This window comes from Prionailurus bengalensis, chromosome E3 (genome assembly GCF_016509475.1).
Source record: "Prionailurus bengalensis isolate Pbe53 chromosome E3, Fcat_Pben_1.1_paternal_pri, whole genome shotgun sequence".
NCBI classification, from domain to species: Eukaryota; Metazoa; Chordata; class Mammalia; order Carnivora; family Felidae; genus Prionailurus; species Prionailurus bengalensis.
This window is the reverse complement of record NC_057357.1, coordinates 22634089-22655186: the sequence shown is the minus strand read 5'-3', so window position 1 is coordinate 22655186 and position 21098 is coordinate 22634089. Positions and strand designations below refer to the sequence as shown.

Sequence of the window (21098 nt, the reverse complement as noted above, 5' to 3'; positions counted from 1 at the left end):
GCAGAAACAACCCAAGCAGCCTCAATTCCAAACACCCAGCCTCCCGTCATGCCATAGGAAAATAATAATAATAACAATAACAATAATAATAATAATAATGGCATTTCTGTGGACTGTCATTAGTCAACTCTGTGTTCATGTGTAAGCCAGAATACATAGTAATAGAAAGCTGGTCAAATGCTGATCATTTGCAACACTATTTTAAAGGGAGACTCTCACTAGCTTTCAAGTGTGCAATGGCATTTGCACTTTGGACTAACAAGGAAAGCAGACCTAACTTCACCTGCTTCATGGTCTAACTTAGACAAAAATGTAAACAAATGAACATTCCAGGGACTTTTGGAAAGAATTTGACATTTTTATTGACTATCCCACCTTGAATCCAGCAACCCCCACCACCACAGATGTAAAAATGTTAAAGTATATGAGATCAAAGACCAATATCTCACACCCCATCGCCCCAAATCTGTGATATGCGTACAACAGAGTCATATACGTTCAGTTCCTTCTGTCTTTTAGGAATACATGATCATATGTATATGAACAGTTCCGGGTCTGATCTGAGCACGTTGTCTCCGGTGTAAACGAGAGCTCCAGAGAAAGGAGGGTAGACATATTGGTTTGTTTTCTGGGGAGCCAAATTGAGACAGACTATACACAGATGTGCCTGTGACCACACTTTTTACCCGCCCGAGTAAGACATAGATCTGTCGCCGGGAGTTGCCGGTCCCTTTAAGAAGACTCGGTCTTCCCCAATGGGCTCCAGCGGCGCCCGCAGCAAAAGGCAAACTTGCCTGGCTCATTGGTGGGGGGAAAACGCCGCGCTGGGTGGGAGCTGAGAGCGCGCCAGAGTGCGCTGCGGGCTTCTTTCCCCTTCCCCTTTTCTTAACCCTTCCGGGAGCGGAGGAACAGGGTGTGCTGCAGCGCCGACGAGCCGGGGCGCTGACTGCCCTGGGCTCCGGAAACTTTGCGCGGAGCGTGGGATTGACCAGGCAGAGCCGAGCCGGCTGGCTGGCCTGGAAAGGGACTGGGGAAGGGCGGCGGGAGGGAGGACTGACCCTCCGGCACCCCAGCAATCTAGCCCCGACGCTGGAAAGGCAGGGGGTGCAACAGCCGCGGCTGCCAGGGAGCTGTCCCTTCAGCACCACGGACCTAAAGCCTGGGCGTTAGGGAGGCGGAGGCGGGGCAACAGGCGGGAGCTGTCCCTTCAGCACCGCAGACCTTTGCCCTCCGATGAAACCGGCCGGCCCCCGCCCCAGGACTCTGTCTTTTCTCCAGTTTGAGCGGGGGTGTCAGGAGCAGGCGGAGAGCTTTCCTGGGAGGCTGGGGAAGCAATGAACACTCTTCTCAGCGACTCGCCTCCCAGCAGTGCTATTTTTTGCCATCCGCCTTCACCCCCAGCACACGCGCTCGCACACACACGCACGCACGCACACACACACACACATAGACCTCTCTGGATTTCTTTGCCTTGAGTCTCCCGGGGCTGTGAGGAGCCAGGCGCATCTCAAACCAAGCTGGCAGCTCCAGGCTCCGGAGCCATGCCCTGCACGGACCCTCATCTTTACCAAGCTCCTGAGGAATGAAAGGAACCCAGGGATCCTCAGAAGGCAGCAGTGATGTGGACCAACCCCCTGGAGCCTGCACCCTTCCAAGGGCCATAGGCGACCCAGGGAACCGGAGAGAGCTCCAGACAGGAGATCCCAGGTTTCCTAAAGTCTCTGTGGATGGTGACAAAAGGAGACCCGAATTTTTGGAAGAGCCTGCCCTAGGTTACCCAGCTGCAGAGTGATTTTCCCCTCTGGCATTGAACCTACCCCTCCAACCCCCAGCCATCCAGAGTACCATGAAGAATTATGAGGATGTGTGACAGAGGTATCCAGATGTTGATCACCACCGTGGGAGCCTTCGCAGCTTTTAGTTTAATGACCATTGCAGTGGGCACGGACTACTGGTTATATTCCAGAGGTGTGTGCAGGACTAAATCTACAAGTGATAATGAAACCAGCAGGAAGAATGAAGAAGTAATGACCCATTCGGGGCTGTGGAGGACCTGCTGCCTAGAAGGTATTTACAAAATTCCTCTCAGTGGCCCCAAATAATGCAGTTTCTGATATTGTGATATTCCAGTGGGTGTTGGGGGAGATGGAGTGATGGGGAAAGAGGAATAGTTTGAATTATTTCTGAGAATGTGCAGATGTCCAGACTGTTTCCAGCAAGACGAATGCTGAGTGGGATGAAGGGGTTGGGTCTTGTTGATTGTTTATGGTTTAAGCTTCGTGAGATGCGATTTTGTGGCACTCTAGGCAGCTTCTGCAGTTGAGCAAAGTCTTCAAATCTAAAATTCCTAAGCATATTGTGAACTGCTTTGATCTGTGGCTTGAGATGGGGTCTTTGGCTCTGCTCAAATTGCCTTTCAGTGGAGGAGGGAGAGGGAGAAGGAGGAAGGAAGAGAGAGGGGAAGGGAGGGCGAAAGGGAGGGAGGGTTGGAGGGAGGGAAAGGGAGAGAGAGAGAAAGAGAGATAGAGAGAGAGAGGGAGAAACTGTGACCTAGGCTGGCACACTCTGAGCTATTTCCTTATTTCTAACATAGTCTTATCAGTTTCTTATGAGTTTGGTCTAAGTAGATATTTTCACGAACTTGCATTGCCAACGAGACTTAACATATGTGAACCCTTACACACGCACATGCACACACACATTTTAACAAAACTTCCTTACTAATAGATGTTTCACTGTTTGGGATCAAAACAAAACTGAAGTGTTAGTATTTGGTATCCATCTGTTTTCTTTCTTAAGTCATCTCCAAACTCAACAAATATATTCCCATTACATTTGTATAAGATTGATTCTCCAAAAATCACAGCTTCTAATTTAAAAAATTGAAGATTTTTGCTCCAAATTATAACAAAGAGGAAAGACCAATTTTTAGAATGTCAAGCTCTTGGGTAGCCTGACTGATGATTAAACTCACTTTCACTACATGAGGAGTCACTCTCAGCATCACTGGGAAATGCCTGAATGTCAGTGGTAGCAAATAGGAAAATAGAGAAGAAAATCAAAGCTCTGTGGAGCTTATGTGCCTGAGGGAAGGCACTGGATTAGAGGGGCAAAAAGGAATTTTCTCAGGCTTCTGAGGAATCTGTGAAGCTTGTCACAGTGATGAGCAAGGAAATCTGGGTTTCCTGTATGTTCCCCTCCCTTGTTTGCCATTGGTTCTCCATGCCTGCATTCCCACTGGCTGGCATTTGTCAGGGCTTTTTGAGAACTTGCATTTATGTAAATCTCTTAGGAAATCATGCTATGACATCACTTGCTAGTGTAATATTGCATCATTCCCTGGCCTTCTTCCCATGTCCTCACACTGAACAACTGCTCTCCTGACTGTAGCACTACTACCATTGATTCTGTTTCCAACACAAATTTGCAACTGGTGGGAATCCCAGGTAGGAAAAGACTACTTTAAATGCAACAAAGATCATTGTACTTGAAGCCAGAAGACCTGGGTAATGCTGCAAACTATGCATGTGACCTTGGCTAAGACATTTACCTACTCCAACCCTCAATTATTAATCTGGGAAATGATTAGTTTGGAATAGGTGGTCATGAATTAGCACTATTCAAAGCTCTTATTTTATCCAGCGTACTGATGGAAATTTTAGAATAATTATTTCCCAAACATTGACAAAAATCTAAAGTTTGTGATCATTGGTGATCAGATATGGTGAAGTCATTTACCTTAGGGAAGTTCCATAGTTCCCTTTCCTATATTGACAACAAAGAATTGAGTTATCTTTTGTAAAGTTGTGATTTGGTGGATGTTTTGATGTATACATGGTTCTAGGGATGGCATAAAAAAAACCTGAGTCAAACAAGGTACATATGTAGACCATGCTTCAGTTATTTCTGATTCTTCTGCCTCTTGGAACTAACCTTGGAATGCAGAATTAAACACCAATTTTGGCTTCCCCTGTTAGGGCCTAAAATCCCTGAATCCTTGCTCAGAATTTCTCAACTGATGGTTTCTCTTTTCTCCAACATCATGTCCTACACCCACAGTTTGCACAAGGAATTGGAATCCCACCCAGGCATTCTGTGGGCTTAGTGGGAGAAGTGAGAATTTGAATCAAGATGGAACTAGATGAATCTAAGATATGTTTTTAGGTGAATTCTTTGGAGAAAATTTGTTGCAGTCTTCACGCAACTTGACCCAGCTATACATTTTTTTTTTACATTTTTCAAGTATTAAATACAGTAAGATGCATGAACTTGAATGAATCACAGTGAATTATTAGCTATGTGTACACCTGTAGAACTACCACCTAGATGGACCTGGCTGAAAATCTGAAGCCAAGATTTTTCTTTGTGTATGAATATAGCAAATGTTCAAGGAATTTTCAGGAACCTCTGATCTCCTGCATGAGAAGACACATGCAGTAGGCAGCATTCATCCTGTGGAATAAAGCTGCATACCCATCTCTCATTCAGGATCCCTGGTCTCCCAGAGTCTCGGCATCCTCATTTTTCTGGTCTTTTAGTGTCAAAGGATAACTGGAGGTCTTGTAGCTCAGTTTTCCCTAATATCAAATTAGAAGAGTCAGTTCAGCCACACTTTTTTAAGAACCATGAGAGAATGTGACTATTTTGTCCAAAAGAGAATGCTTGGGAGGGACATGACAGCTGCCTGCAAATATCTGAAGAGTTGTCATATGGAAAGGAGATTTGAAATGTTCTCTGTGGCCTCCAGAGGGTAGAAGTAAGAGCTAGAGGAAAATAGGTGTTACCTCAATATAAATAACTATGCAGTGTGGAATGGGGAGCCTTAAGAGGTTATGAGTTCTCCACCACCAAAGATATTCAAGGATAATGAAACTACATCAATGTTTCCAAACTTGGCTAAATCATCAGAATTACATGGGCAGCTTAAAAAAAAAAAAGATTATGAGGCCTCACAAGTAGATTCTCTGCTTCCATAGGTCTGTAGTGGATCACTGGAATCTAAATTTTCTGAAACTCCTCTAAGTCATTATGATGTTAAAAGCAACAAGTATTGACTATTTACAACGGGCCTGGCAATGATTACATGAGTTAAGAAGGATCACATCATTCAAGTGAGAGAAGGGATGTTTCCAGTTTTCATTTCTATAACTCACCAGAATGTCATTTATATTTAGTACTTACTATATGCTAGCACTGTTCTCACAATTTTGAAAAATTAACTTTTTCCTCTTTAAAGGAGCTCATTGACGTAGGCATTGTTATTGTCCTCATTTTTTAAAGTTTATTTTGAGAGGGAGAGAGAGTGGGGAGGGACAGAGAGAGAGGGAGAGAGAAAATCCCAAGTGGGCTCCGCGCTGATAGCACAGAGCCCGATGTGGGGCTCGATCTCACAACCGTGAGATCATGACCTGAACCGAAACCAAGAGGCGGATGCCTAACCGACTGAGCCAACCCAGGCACCCATATTATCCTCACTTTATAGGTGAAGAAACTGAGGCCTAGACAAATAATATGACTTGCCTGAGGTTATATACCTAAACCCAGCAGGCCCTACTTCACCTTAGCCATGTTTCTTCTCAGAGCATTTGCTAGAGAACATTAATTCATGCTCCAGTGGATAGGTTGCTACTGCTACAAACATTAGCTCGTGAGAATGCCCAGACACATGGGTTTTTCCATTCAGAAGTGTCAGGTCCCGGAACACTCAGCATGCCTGTGCAGCATCTGCAGGAGTGCAGGAGACATCAGACAGGCACACACTCAGAGACAGCAAAGGACACGTTTTGAATGAAAAAAAAAAAAAAAAAAAAACAATCGACCTATGTAGAGACACCCACACTCAGAAAGCAGAACGAATGCCTGACTCATTATCTGGAAAGCACGCAAGGCATTCACAAAGTAGGGCCCCAACTTGCTGCGTGTTTTCAATGGCAGCATGTGCATTTGAATGAGAACACGTTCAATGCATGATTCTCTCATTAAGACCTCTTGAAGTCTGAGACACAGTCAAAGTGATATATTTACATAATGGAAAGACCACTGGTCTGGTAGCAAGGAACCCCGAGGACTCATCACATTTCTGTCGCTAACAGTTCTGTGAATTGTACATGTTATTTTCCTCCCTTGAGCCTCAGTTTACCCAATTCTGAAATGAAAGCCCCAGGTAAGATTAGGGAGTAACAAATCTAAATGTCCATGCAGATGAAGCAGGTAATATAACATTTGGAACAAGGATTTCCCTGTCCTCTTAATTCTATGGTGGGTGAGGGGGAAGTAATTGCATTTGAGAAGATCTATAGTAACTGAAATGTGGTCTCAGGGTGGGGCAACAGAGAGTGGTGGGGACTGAGGCAAACCAGAGAGAAGAATCCCCCATCTAAGGGACAATTACTATGGGACTTGAGTTGATTTTTACTCTGGGCCGATGTGTACCAAATTCATCCCAATATTCCAAATATTAAAAAGCCAGTTGTAAGATCTCTTGATTTTTAAAATGTGGGCAACTAGGGGCTCCTGGGTGGCTCAGTTGGTTAAGTATCCAACTTCAGCTCAGGTCATGACCTTGTGGTTCACGAGTTCAAGCCCCGCCACATTGGGCTCTGTGCTGACAGTTCCAAGCCTAGATAGGGCCTGCTTCAGATTCTGTGTCTCCCTCTCTCTCTGCCCCTCCCCACTCATACTCTGTCTCTGTCTCTGTCTCTGTCTCTGTCTCTCTCTCTCTTAAAAATAAACAAACACTGAAAAAAAATTTTTAAGTAAATAAAATGTGGGAAACTAAATTAAAACAATTTTTAATGCAGTGCCTGCCAAGCCAAACTTACCTTATTGTTGAATTTGATCCATAGGCTGCCAGTTTTGAGCCCTGGAAATTATCTAAAAGTCCTTTTTAATCTAAATTTCTGATATTTTCGTATTTTATTCCTGAATTGTTCTCCATTAGTCAGTGATCACTTTTTCAATTCATTGAAAAAAATGCTTACGAAGAAAATAAAGCCCACTTAGCTTTTAGGACAAGGAACTTAAAATGACAGAAAAGAGTTTCAACAAAATGCTATTTCTGCTACAGATGGGCCTGAATGACATCAAACATCTGGCTGAAAAACTGAAAAAAAAATTAGCCAGTCATTAGAAGTTCCCCTATATTTCCAAATCTCCAGATGGTTGACTTTTTCAGCCAGATGGGGTTGCAGCTTTATTTATGTGTTCAGAAGCCTTCGGGGAAGCTGCAAAGATGTGATTGAGGACAGGGATGAGAGAAGGGTGTAACGTTTGTTGAGTATTTCCCATGTGCCAAGCTCTGTGCTGTGTGCTCTCGCATATGGTAACTCATACTTTTCATATTTCCTAGCTCCCTCCAATAGAATATAAGGAGAGGGATCCTTGGCTGTTGGGAGCCCTGGTCTATCTCTAGAGCTTAGGAACAGTACCAACCAGTCACTTCTGCTCCTCCTCTCCTAGATCTGATGCAGTACCTTCCCTGAGACGTGGGTACAGAATGCTCTGACTCTCTTTCTTACTCTTGACCTCCTTCCTGTTCCTTTCCCTGCATGCTTCTTCTTTGTCCCTAAAGCCCAAGAGGCAAATAGAGGAGAGAAGTGGACTGGAGCTTTAAGGCAGGATGGGGGTGAGTAACTATGCCTGTGTTTGTAGGGCCAGTCAGGATTGGGGAGGTGGCAGAGGTTGAGGTGTGAGCATGATAACATTCAACTAGAACATGTCTGTATGGCCATATTGCTTGTTAAAATGTTGAAATACTTTCCTACTTCTTGGTAAACAGCATCTGGCCCAAGTCCCCCATCAACCCTCCCCCTTCCACCACCACTGTAGCTACCCTAGCCTATCCTGGAACCTCCCAGACATCTATGAGATTTGTCCAGTAAAGGGTTAAGACCCAGCCCAGCAGGGTCCATCATGATCCTGCCCCAGCCCTACGGAAGCATCTATTCTGACTGGTCTTGTGTCTTACCGGTGATTAAATATTCTGAATCTTATTCCTAAGTTCTATCATTGTTGAAAAGGACTGACTCCTCTTCCTTCTACCTCAAACCAGCCCCCCTACCATCCTACTCATTCAAGGAAGTAGATGATTTGAAAGTAATTCTGTTTGCTTCATCACTTGACATTTTATTTTCTGGATTAGAAAAAAAGGCAAGTGATCCGAGTTCCAAGGTTGGGTAACCAGTGTAGGTTATTAGCATGGTGACTAGTGGGCTTACTGGTATCCATCAAGAAAAAATAAAACAAGAAAAAAAAGCCCACAAAAAGATGACTGTATCCTTTGAATGTTCTCTTAGAGCAGTTTCTAACAATCTTACCAAAGGGGTCATCGGATCCTCTAGGGGAATCTAATTTTGTTTGACTTAAGTTTCATTACAGATTCAGGGTCAGTGGTATAGTTAGATGTTTACTTGTAGAAACGTGGAAAGATGCAAATTAATTTGCTCATTAGAGGTGCAATGATTTCTGTTCATTAGAAGACATAACCCCAAATGTTGTAGATTTATTGCCCTTTCTCTAGAACATGAATCAGTTTCCTAACTTGACAATCTTACTTCAGAATTTTTTCCCTGAAAAATATATATAACATCCCCCTTTGAACTAGCTTTGTCATTCTGCCAGTTCTCTCATTGAGGAGTTGAATAAAACTTGACATGAGCTCATTGTATATTTTAGGAAAATTATGTTTCTAACCATTTAAAAATTATACTCTGACATGTGGAAGTGCCCCCCCAGTGACACCAGTGTTTCTGAGGCTAAAGAGAAGCCCACAAAACTCCAATGTTGTTTTTCTTTTTCCTCCATCCACACGACCCTGCCAAAGCCCACTTTTTCACTGTAGGAGCAAATGGGCCTTTAATCATTTATGCACTGTTCTCTGACCACAGAGAACATGGGATAACAGCAAGGGGCTTGAGATCAGGTAGACTTGGGTTCTTACCTGGATCCTGCCGTTTATTGCCTGCAACACCCGGGAAGATGCTTAACCTCTGATCATGAGTTTCCATACCTGTAAAATGAAGAAACACAGTAGCAAGCGTTTTCAACTATTTGTATTTTTATGCTTCTTGTGTTTCCTTTATTCCTTCATACCTCTAAATAATATGTTGACCAGTAGTCCTTAATTCATCCTGTAAAGATAATACCCATGTGCAAAGACAAACGATAAGCTAGCTTTCTTATACCACCTCCCTTTCTCCTAAATACTTGTGGTTCTTCAGTGAGTCACCTGTGGCTCCAAGAAGAATCTTTTATAAAGATTGAGGGTGCCTGGAAAAAAAGAGAGACTGGCATCACATTCCTGGTTTGGACGTTGCTTGTGTGCCTATTTGGGCAGGGAAGTTGGGGGAGACACCAGGCTGAGAGAGGGAATGACACTGGGGCAGCCTTTTTGGAATGGGGAGGTTCAGTGGGTTGTGTGGAACTGGTGAATAGCTGAGCGTGAGCCATTTGGTCAGTATCCCACCCAAGAGAGCCATCCATTAGGCAAGCAGACCCTGGTTAGAGCTACATGATGTTCACAAAGATGTTGCCCTGCACAGGGCTGCTGGGCCTGAGGGTGAAGCAAGGACTGAGAGTCATCTCCTGCTGCATTCCCCAAACCCTGCACCTTGGCCCAGAGCTGAGTCCATCCAAAGGGAAGAAGTCCTTTCGAAAGTGGTCACAGGAGCGTGACCACAGGACCACAGGAGCTGCTGGTCCAGCAGTGTGGAGCCATGAGTTTCCAGTGTCGGAAGCCAAGTGGGAGGGAAGAGACTGGATCAGACTCAGATACCCCACACCAGAGAGGGAAGTTGCAGTGGGAAGGCCTCCAGTAACCAATGCATGTGTCTTCACAAGACAGACAACACGTAAGTCCCCGCCACGCAGAGAACCCTGACCGTCAGTGTTAGCTGGCGAAGCAGTAACAACAAATAGTAAAGGTTTACACCTTCACCAAGTTGAGTGAAGTAACATTTTGGCCTTCTTTTCTTTCTGCTCCCGGCCACAGCATACTGAAGGTGCTAGAAGCTAAAAGGGGGACGAGGGACGCCTGGGTGGCTCAGTGGGTTAAGCGTCGGACTTCAGCTCAGGTCATGATCTCATGGTTTGTGGTTTCGAGCCCCGTATCAGGCTGTCTACTGACAGCTCCAAGCCTGGAGCCTGCTTCGGATTCTGTCTCCCTTTCTCTCTGCCCCTCCCCCACTGACGCACTGTCTCTCTCTGTCTCAAAAATGAATAAATGTTAAAAAAAATTTTTTTAAGAGGATCAAACATGGATAGAGCATTGCAATCTGGAAATTTTAACAGGCACAAGTGACTGGAAAGTTTTGACATCTGCCCAAAATATCATTAAGGAAATAAGAGATTAGATATAACACAGTTGAAAGCTAAAATAAAAGTTACACACTTACACTCCACTCATTTGACACTCTTCAATAGACAGGGTATATATCCTCATGCTTTGTCTCTAAAATTCTGGAAGCCGAAAACACAGTAGTATATATCTACCATGATACGTAACTATATCTCAGGGGTTGGCAAACTATAGCCCATGGGCCAAATTCAGCCCTTTTACTATTTTTGTACAACCCACAAACTAAGAATGTGTTGTACATTTTTAAGTAGTTGAAAAAATTAAATAATATCCAATAATATTTCATGACACATAAAAATGATGAGAAATTCAAATTTAAGCATCTGTACTTCTGAACGTTGCCAATAAAAATTTTATGGAAATTTGTTTTCTCTCTTGTTGCATATGTACCTACATAGTATCCTCAATTTTGCTGCTTGGCCTGCAAAGCCTAAAATATTTACTGTCTGGCCCTTTACAGAAGAAGTAAAGTTTGCCAACTCCTGTTATATCTCACTGGAGAGGCATGTAGGAATCCATAACAACATTTTATTTCTGGAAGTAGCCTTTGTTTTCTCAAGAATATTGGGGGCGGGGGAGCCTGGGTGGCTCAGTCGGCTGGGCGTCCAACTTCGGCTTGGGTCATGATCTCACGGTTCGTGGGTTCGAGCTCCACATCAAGCTGTGTGCTGACTGTTTGCTCAGAGTGTGGAAGCTGCTTCAGATTCTGTGTCTCCTCTCTCTCTGCCCCTCCCCTGCTCGTACTCTGTCTCTCAAAAATAAATAAATGTAAAAAAAATAGTCTTTTTCATAAAAGAATATTGGGTCGGGAGAGGTGGTTGTACTATTTGCCTTCATCATAGACTCTTCATCTCACCAGGTATTCTGTGCATCCTCTTCTCTTTCTGGGAGAACTGGCACTTAGTTCTTTGCCCAGGTAGTACTTCACTTCTTCCTGAGACTTGGAGAGGGTGGAAGAAAGTCAGTGAGATCCTTCCCTCTTAAAGGTCTCCAGGAAAATGCAACCCCTGCCCAGGTATGCAGGGAACAGCATCTGTCAGCGCTGGCAAAAGGGGGAAACTTTAGGAGCCAGTGTTCTGATGGCAGTGGAAAGAACAGGACCCTAGAGACTAGGGTGAAGGTGGAGTCAATCATAGATGGCTACTGAGTAAGTGAGGGTAAAGAAACCGATGTCCACAAAAAACAGGCAGCTGGTATTGGAAGTCTAGACAGCAGTTCCCCTCCATTTGCTCCATACATGAGGTTCAGTAGTTCATGAAACTTGAAGAAAAACGTTATGTAAATAGGTGCTTTTAAGGAGAGAGTTGTATCCTCCAAAATGTTAAGGATCAGTATTGTAGAGCTTAGGTCAGAGGTGAAACCAGGCATGACCTTAGGATCACCTAAACATAGGTGGAAACTGAAGACATGAAAGCACACAAGAAGGGCCAGAGAAAAGCCAATGAATATAAACAGGGAAAATGACAAAACCCTAGGGAGCACTGACGCAGGGGCTCCTAGGGGGCAAGGAGCAGAGGGGCTGGTGAAAATTAGAAAGAAAAGCAGAGATTGAAGAAGTTGTCAGGATTTGACTAGCATTTTAAGGGTCTCTTGAGGCTTGCTCCAAAATGATGTAGATGAACAGTAAAGTTAGACTAGCAGCTCTCCAGCCCAAGAGGCTTGCATAAGAGGACACACCTCTAGGATAGGCCTGCCCTCCCTCCTGGAATCAGGAAACAGGGCAGGTGTCAATTATAGATCCTGGGGACTGCTTCCAAGGAAGCTGGAAAAGGAGATGCTGGGCCATGAGAACCCGGAAGGGCCAAGGAAATAAGAAATAACTGACACTTAATGAACGCCTTGCGTGTACCAAGCAATGATTACTGGGGCCGACTGAATGTTCACGTCTGGGCTAAATCCTGAGCATTTATTTACTTACTTAACAGACACATACCGTAGAGGCGCCTCAGTGGTTCTGTGGTCATGATCTCATGGTTTGTGAGTTCAAGCCCCACGTTGGGCTCTGCGCTGACAGTGCAGAGCCTGCTTGGGATTCTCTCTCTCTTCCTCTCTCTCTGTCCCTACCCTGTTCATATTCTCTCTCTCTCTCTCTCTCTCTCTCTCTCTCTCTCTCTCTCTCAAAAATAAATTAAAAAACTTAAAAAAAAACCCAGACACATACTATATACCAGCCACTGTTCTAAGTGAGTGTTTGACAAATATGGTTTGATCCTTGTTACTTCTTCAGGAGGTAGATACTGTTTTTATCCCCATTTTGCAAAGGAGAGAATGGAGACCCAGAGAGTCCATGGTTAGTAAGAGGCAGAGCTGGTATTCCAACCCTACCCTGTGCTGCCTTTCATGACTGTATTCCATGCACTTGGATAAGCATTTAGGGTAAATAGATGCAACTCATAATAGTCCTGTGTACTGTTAGCAGACCTGCTCCACCCACAAGGAGACTGAGGCTCATAGAAGTAACTCTCTTGCTTTGGGTCACCTGCCAATGTGATCGCCAGAAGCTTCACCTGAACCACCACACTGCACTGCCTTTATTGAAGGGCCTGGGGCCTGACGGACAGGTCTCTTCCAACCAGCTCACTCCTGTGCCAAGGAGTATTTGGTGTTAGTCACTGGCTCTGAGCCATTCAACAACGGAAACAACTGTGAAAAAGAATTATCCCAACCTTTCCCAATGTTTACTCTAAATCCAGCAAGGTCAAGGAAAAGAAATGGTAAAGCTAACAAGATTCAGATACTGTAGCACTGGGCTTCTGAGAAACACCACCTCTTTAAATCAAATGTAAATTTAAAAAATTTGTTTTTAATGTTTATTTTGAGAGAGAGAGAGAGATAGTGTGTGTGTATGTGTGTGTGCAGGAGCAGGGGAGGGTCAGAGAAGAGGGAGAGAGAGAATCCCAAGCAGGCCCCATGCTCTGCACAGAGCCCGATGTGGGGCTTCATGTTGCAACCGTGAGATCATGACCTGAGCCAAAATCAGGAGTCAGACGTTCAACCGACTGAGCCACCCAGGCGCCCTGTGGGGTGTGTGTGTGTGTGTGTGTGTGTGTGTGTGTGTGTGTGTATTTTTTTAATGGCAACACCAATGGTTTGGAAGTGAGAAGAACAGAGTTTCTTAAAGAACCTGATTAGATGCAAGTAAGCAAACCACTGGAGATCGTTGCATCTTCTACGTTGCACTTGAGTGTCTGCAAACTTGGGGAAGCCACTAGGTTCATGGCTGTCCCACTTCCTGAGGAGTACACTGGGACCCATCATTTGTTTGACTTCTTTGAGCTTTCGCCTCTGTGTCAGGCAGGAATCAAGTTCTGGTGTAGATTGCTGTTACTTCGGGATCTGCAGCCTGATTCTCACGCAGCACTCAGAAAGGCAGAAACCATATATATATATATATATATATATATATATATATATTTTTAATGTTTATTTATTTTTGAGAAAGACAGAGAGTGGGGAAGGAGCAGAGAGAGGGAGACAGGATCCTAAGCAGGCTCCTTGCTGATAGCAGAGAGCCTGATGTAGGGCTCAAAATCACCAAAGGCAAGACCATGACCTGAGCTGCAGGCAGACACTTAACCGACTGAGCCACCCAGGCACCCCTGAAGTCATCTTCGAGGAGCACAAACACCCACTAGATATGCAGCAGACCAATACACCACCAGGCCTGGGTCTTGATGACCTTGGGCTTGGAGAGGACAGAAGTGGGCACCTGGGATGAGATTGGGGCAGGCAAAACCTGACACCATGTATCTACCTTTCAGCCTGTGCGTTTTAAGAAATATTATCAAATAGCTCTACCCACCACATTTTGCTGAACCACCTAGAACTGGAACATACTAGATACTCAATAAATATTCATTGAATTTGTCGCTTCAGGTGGGTAATTCAATTACCTTGAGCTTCTCCTGGTGAACCCATGCTAATCCCTACCAGTCACTGTTCTGCTCTTAAGCGTTCACAAACCACTTTTAAAATAATATATCCTATAATCTCTGCCATGACTGTTAGCAATTCAGTAAGCGTGTCTTTTGAGGAAGACTGACGTCACTATGTTGAATATCTCAACATTATTTGTCTGTCCCTTATTTCCCATCTTTTCCCTCAAAGATTATCCAGAGTAGTTCAATAGTCTCATTTCAAATTCTTGCAATACCCTGGGTGCACACTCGGGGAGAGAAAAAAGTAAATACATGTTGTGGGGACACAGTGTGCACAAATCCATCAGACCCTGTTTCCATCCCTTGTGCTTCAGATTCTATGTATATTCAGTTACCTGCGTGTTTAGGAAATGGTATCTCCACCACTCTGTATTCCGTGGCATATGCCATTCAGCATGAGGCAAAGCTGTCTTGCAATACAATAACACCCACCTGTTAAAATAGTTCCAAAAATCATGGGTAACTGTTGAAGTGTCTTCCACATCTCAGCCATTGCAAAATTCTGCTTCACCTGTGGAAGCTGGTTTTGGCATGCCGCGGTCAATACAGATGTGTATTTACAACAAATCGTTTTGACCCTTTGCAAATTACAGGACCGCAGGACCAATTAGCGGTTTATCAGCTGAAAATGCCTTAAAATATATACTACCATGTAAGTCCTGGTTTTTCAAAATAGTACTTTTCACCAGAGATGAATCCGGCTTGTGATCAAAATGCTCTAAGTGTTTAGAGAAAAATAAAAAGATCAAATCAACAGGCAATGATGTTAATCTGAATCAAAGGTCTGCTGCACAGCATAATAATTGCTCTTCTCTGCTTTTTCGCTCTGTGGTGAGTGATGGCTCAGCTCCCATGTGCTGGGGGATGGCAGGGGTTAGGTTCCAAGAGATCATAAGGTCTGAACCAAGGAAAATTCATGCTGGGCCACCTCCAAAGATGATTTTCCAGTCACAGTCCCTGGGGCTGGGCTGCGAGGCCATCCCTTTAGCCTAGGTAATGGAGAGTCCCAGCCCAGCGCTATGGACTTTCTCCAAACTGTCCAAAAGCTGGAAGATGCACTGGAGCAGGAAGGAGGGTGAAAGTGTAGTGTGATCAAGGTGGGCTTCCCTGAGAAGGTGACATTTAACCCCAGGTATAAAGGAGATGAGGAGCCAAGCCAGGCAGCTACTGGGAGAAAGATCATTCCAGACAGGGGGAAAAAAACAGCAAGTGCAAAGGCCCAGTGGTGGGATGTGACTGGGGTGCTCAAGGAGCAAGGGAGCCACTGTGGCTGAAGAGGATGAGCTCAGAGGAGCAAGTACATCCGTCGAGGGGGCTAGATACCAGATTGTATAAGGCCTTGAAAGATGTTGTAAGAACTTTGACTTTGACTCTGGGTGAACTGGAAGGCTTTGGAGGTTTTAAGCCCACAACTGACATGTTCTTCAGTTTGCCACGGTCTGGGTTTCCTCCTCAATGGAGTTCTTTGCTGCTTGATAAAAGGAGTGCTTTGTCCTGTGACCTCCCTGGCTTCCCGCAGGCACGAACTTCGACCCTAGCCTTCTAAGTTTTTGCCTCACCTTGCCCTGGTGCTTCTAGAAAACTGGTCACAGTGGAATAGCACCTCTTCACCCTTATCTTACCTCTTCCCCTGAAAGCAAGCTCTTGGCCCCTTACTGTTTTCAGTATTGTATCTCTTATTGTGGGGAAACGGGGTGGATGATAGTGACATGGAAGTTTCTAATGTTGAGCGAATCTTGCAAAATTCTTAGACTCACCCCTCCCAGTGGGCAGCCCCTCCTAACTCAGATCCTCTCCCTTATCCAGCCCAGGCTAATGCCTCCTCCCGGGCTGGTCCCTCTTCTCAGCCTGGAGATCCAATGGGAGGTGGGAAGTGAGTGGTTTGCAGCCGGGGCAGACCCATCCTGGATCCCCTGCTCTCCAAGTCCTTAGCGAGCACTTACTGTGTTCTAGGTGCTGAGGACTCAGCAGAGAGTAAAGTAGACAAGTTCTCAGAATCTTTGGTAAGTCCAGAAATGCGTAGGAAAGATGCTGAGAGAGTGTATCCAGGTGAACAGACCAGGATGTCTCTCGGACCAGATGACTCTCAGAACATGGAGCAAGGGTCCTGTATTAGTCAGGGGGAGAAGGGGCTTGCCACAGAACGTTCTCTTCGGGCTTGTATGTCTCCAAGGAGCCTGACCTACAGTAAGGGCTCAAAACACATTTGCCAAATGCACTCACTGAAAGGCTGTGTAGGTCACACAGAGGAGAACTGACTTCTCCTAAGTGCTGGGGGCTGGAGTAGAAACGAATTCAGAGTTCCTGGTTTCTTATCCTTAAGCAGAGGGGAAAGAAAGCAGGACAATAGCCTACTTCTAGAAAAATCCATGGAGACAAATTGAGTGACTACACACATTGGTTAAAATTTTAAACTGTCTTTTAAAAAAAAAAAACCTGGATATTTGATTTTTGTCATGTTTTTTGAGTGGCATATTTTTCTTATTGTATTTTCTTAAAACACTGGTAACATACAAGTAACACAAAACGCATTCTCAATATAAACTTTTAAAACAAAACAGGCCAGGCAAGCTTTCCTCTGTGCTGGATCCACATCACTGGAATCTCATCCCCTTGCCCCGAAAGGACTATTACTTCCAGTTTGGTGAATTTGTAATAAATATCATTTCCCTGTCTTTGTGCTCTACTGTGTGAAAGAGATGGGAAAGGGTGTGTTTTTCTCCTCCGGTTCAAATTCTTCACAATTTACTCAAAAAGCTTTTAAAAATTATCTTATAATTTATGAAGGCATTTAATCATGCGCATTATGTTTAAAATTAGATCATGTAGAGGCGCCTGGGTGGCTCAGTCAGTTGAGCATCCGACTCTTGATTTCAGCTCAGGTTTTGATCTCAGGGTCATGAGTTTGGGCCCTGCGTTGGGCTGCTCGCTAGGCATGGAGCCTACTTAAAAAATTAAATCATCCAGGGGCGCCTGGGTGGCGCAGTCGGTTAAGCATCCGACTTCAGCCAGGTCACGATCTCGCGGTCCGTGAGTTCGAGCCCCGCGTCAGGCTCTGGGCGGATGGCTCAGAGCCTGGAGCCTGTTTCCGATTCTGTGTCTCCCTGTCTCTCTGCCCCTCCCCCGTTCATGCTCTGTCTCTCTCTGTCCCAAAAATAAATAAACGTTGAAAAAAAAATTAAATCATCCAGAAGGGCTTTTAATGACAAGCATCTGCCTCAGGGGTGCTTACTCCCCCTACCCCAAGTTCTCTTCCTCAGAGCAAGATTTTTGTTTCCTCTTTAACCATTTCTGATTTGGTTCTCCCAGTGGTTACATCTGTATGTCTAAATAACATGTTTATCCTCTATTTCTTGATTTACAATCTATCGACTTCCTGCCATAATAGAGGAGGATTAGCTAAATCACTCCACCCTCTGTATTGATTACCTTTCCAATTTCTAAAGATAACATAAATCTTTATTTCTTTCCCCATCCACCTTGGATAGAATGTCTCAGCTTCCCCTTTCTGGAATGACGGTGTCCACATTGTCCCTTCCACTCACCCATATCTGTTAGTTGTATTTTTACTTTTACATTGTCAAGAATTCATTCTGTTTGCATTTTGTTCTGTATCTATGCCAGTGCCTCCCATGCTGGGGCTATAGGTCGATTCTGAAGTTTGAAAGCCAATGAAATTATTATGATTAGGTGGACAATGTTCAGTGCAAATCTAAGTTGTTTTCTAGGATTTCATTTTCCTTTTTGTGGTTTCAATGTCACAGTCTCATAGCCATTCAAAAAAAAAAAAAAGGTCCAAATGGAATCTTTTTTTTTCTAACACTTAACCAGTTGTTCAAAATCATGCCATATATTTATCTGCATTGCACTGTGCTTTTTGGTACAGTTTTCATTTTTCTTAGAGTTTCTGAGTGACTCAAAGGGTTTCTTAACAGGTTATTTCAGAGCAAAATTGTGCTTTTTAAATATAAGTCCTGTGGTGGAGGAAAGAACCTTCTGGAAAAGCCATTACCTACGCCCCTCCTTTTTTTCTGCTTTCCTAGTATAGTGTAGTAGTTAAGAGCTCACCTCTACAGTCAGGTTGCTTGGGCTCACATCCCAAGGTCAACAGTGTATAACAGTGCACGACAGTATACCAATGTTACTTAACCTTTCTGTGTCTCTTTCCTCATCTGTAAAAGGGAGGTTCTTATTGTACCACCCAGAGGTTGCTATGGGTATTTGATGAGCGAATATCTGTACAACACATAGAACAGTGTCTGACACTGGGCAATGTCTGCCCATGTTCGTAGTTCTGTCCACAGCAAGGAACTCTCCAGGCCATGGTTACCACTATTCTGCTAGTCCCCTCACCCTCACAAATCTTCGCATCTTTGCTTTCTAGGAGCAAAGCCAGTGATACAGCTGACAGAGATCCTACCAAGGAATCAGATTCATGGTCTCTAGTGACACATCTTTAATTTTTTTTAATGTTGTATTAATTTTTGAGAGAGAGAGAGAGAGAGAGAGAGAGAGAGAGAGAGAGAGGCAGAATATGAGCAGGGGAGGGGCAGAGAGAGAGGGAGACACAGAATTCGAAGAAGGCTCCAGGCTCTGAGCTGTCAGCACAGAACCCAACTAGTGATCTTAAGCCAGGTTCTTTTCATACTGGTTGATGAGGTGGTCAAAATTTTAAGAAATGTGTATTCTAGAATGTCCCCCAGATAAGCCACACTGAGGAACCATTAGTTCCATTAGAACCTTGATAGATAACAATAGCAGGTGCATACTGAGTGTTTACATGCATTATCTCAGTTCTCTCAAGGGCCCCATGGGGTATTACACCCATTTTACTGATGAACAAGGGGAACTCAGCATAGTAACTTCCAAAGTCTCACAGCTAGTGAGTGGTAGAGGTGGGATTCAACCCTGAGTCTTTCAAATCTGACAACTGAGATCCTTAACACTGTTGTGATAGTTCAGTGTTCTCAGAGCATGTGTTGTTAACTCCAGCGGCTAAGGAAGGCCTCCCAAGACCATTTCATGGCCGCGAGTCTGCAAGGTCAAGACTATCTCAGAGCAATAATTAGATGTGATCTGCCTTTTTCATTGTGTTGACATTTGCACCAGTGATGCCAAAGCCAACAGTGGGTGACACTACTGGAACCTGAGCTCGAATAAAGGCAGTAGCACCCATCCACACTAGCTGTCACTGTGTTTATCACCATCGCTAACTCACAGTGCAAGAAAACACTAGTGTCCCTTCAAAGTGTCCTTATTAAATTTTATGAAATCTCGGGGCACCTGGGTGGCGCAGTCGGTTAAGCGTCCGACTTCAGCCAGGTCACGATCTCGCGGTCCGTGAGTTCGAGCCCCGCGTCAGGCTCTGGGCGGATGGCTCAGAGCCTGGATCCTGTTTCCGATTCTGTGTCTCCCTCTCTCTCTGCCCCTCCCCCGTTCATGCTCTGTCTCTCTCTGTTCCAAAAAAAATAAATAAACGTTGAAAAAAAAATTAAAAAAAAAATTTTATGAAATCTCAAGCCTTACATGTAACAACATGGGAAGCACACAAAAGCTCTTCACTGGCTACACTGCTGGTCTCCAGCAAAGGCATTTGTGCAACTGAGTTGTGTGCTGAGCTAGCTGCTTTTTTTTCCCATGAAACACCACATTCACTTGAAAGAATGACTGACAGGCAAATGATGGTTATTTGGTCTTGGATATTTGGCAGACATTTTCTTGAAAATGAGCTAAGTGATCCTGTCACTTCGAGGAAAGCCACTGATGGCATTTGTTGCCAAGGGTAAAATTCAAGATTTCAAATGAAAATTACAATTTTGCTTGTATCTGCCCCTGTGAGTGAATGTGATTTTTTTTTATATTGTGTCAAGAAATGTGCCAAATTTGGAAGACCCGTGTAACTCAGTGAACCAATATTTCTCAAAGGACCAATGCATCATGTTAAAAATTATTTCTGGGGGTGCCCGGCTGGCTCACTTGGTAGAACACATGACTCTCGATCTCTCAGGGTCATGAGTTCAAGCCCCATATTGGGCATGGAGCCTACTTAAAAAATTATCCCTGGGTAAAAGATTTGGTCAAAATACAGGATTAGAACAAAGATTTTAGTGGGTAAGAACATGAAAAGTTAATTAATATGGTTTCAGATTCCACATAGTCACCAGCCTTTAAGAAATCAGTTCTTGTTGAGTTTTGGTGTCATATCAAAGAAGAATATCCACAATCATGTCTGAAGGCTATTCAGATACTCGTGTGTTTCCCAACCACATATTTGTGTGAGGCTGCGTTTTCTTCCTGTGCTTCGACCAAAACATTTGGCAGCAGGTCAAATACAGAAGTAGATACGAGAACCTGTCTTCTATTAAGCCAGACATTAAAGAGATTTGCAAAAATGTAAAAACAAACAGCACTCCTCTACTTTTTGGGGGGGAGGGAGGGTGGTAAATATCGCTATTTTCCGTAGAAATATGTTGTTTGTATTAACATGCAGTTGAGTTTAATATTTGCAAAACGAATTTTAAAATAAATATTTCTAAATTCTCTGAGTTTTATTTTCCGAAACAGGAAATACTGGTAAATATAACCCACGTTAGCAGCAGCTCAGTAATTTGCGCAAATAGAAAGGGGTCCTGAGATCAAAAACGTGGAGAATGGCTGCTACAGCTGTTATTTTCATTTTGTTGACAACCTTCCAGTGGCTGAGGAGAGAACCTGAAGGAACATTTTCGTACTTGCTTCAGAAGATTTCCTTCTAGTTGTGCCTTATCTTCCCCACTGGGAGATGAAACAGTCCCCTTGGCGCGTTC

The 21098-nt window shown here is 44.1% G+C and overlaps 1 protein-coding gene across 1 annotated transcript in view; it reads left to right on the top strand.

Moving 5' to 3' along the window:
- The first annotated feature begins 886 nt into the window (after positions 1-886).
- Positions 887-21098, top strand: part of CACNG3 (calcium voltage-gated channel auxiliary subunit gamma 3) — an 84309-nt gene continuing 64097 nt past the window's right edge. Inside the window, exon 1 of the mRNA XM_043560269.1 lies at positions 887-2067. Coding sequence (XP_043416204.1) covers positions 1857-2067 — 211 coding nt within the window. The 5' untranslated portion in view covers positions 887-1856. The remainder of the gene's footprint in view (positions 2068-21098) is intronic.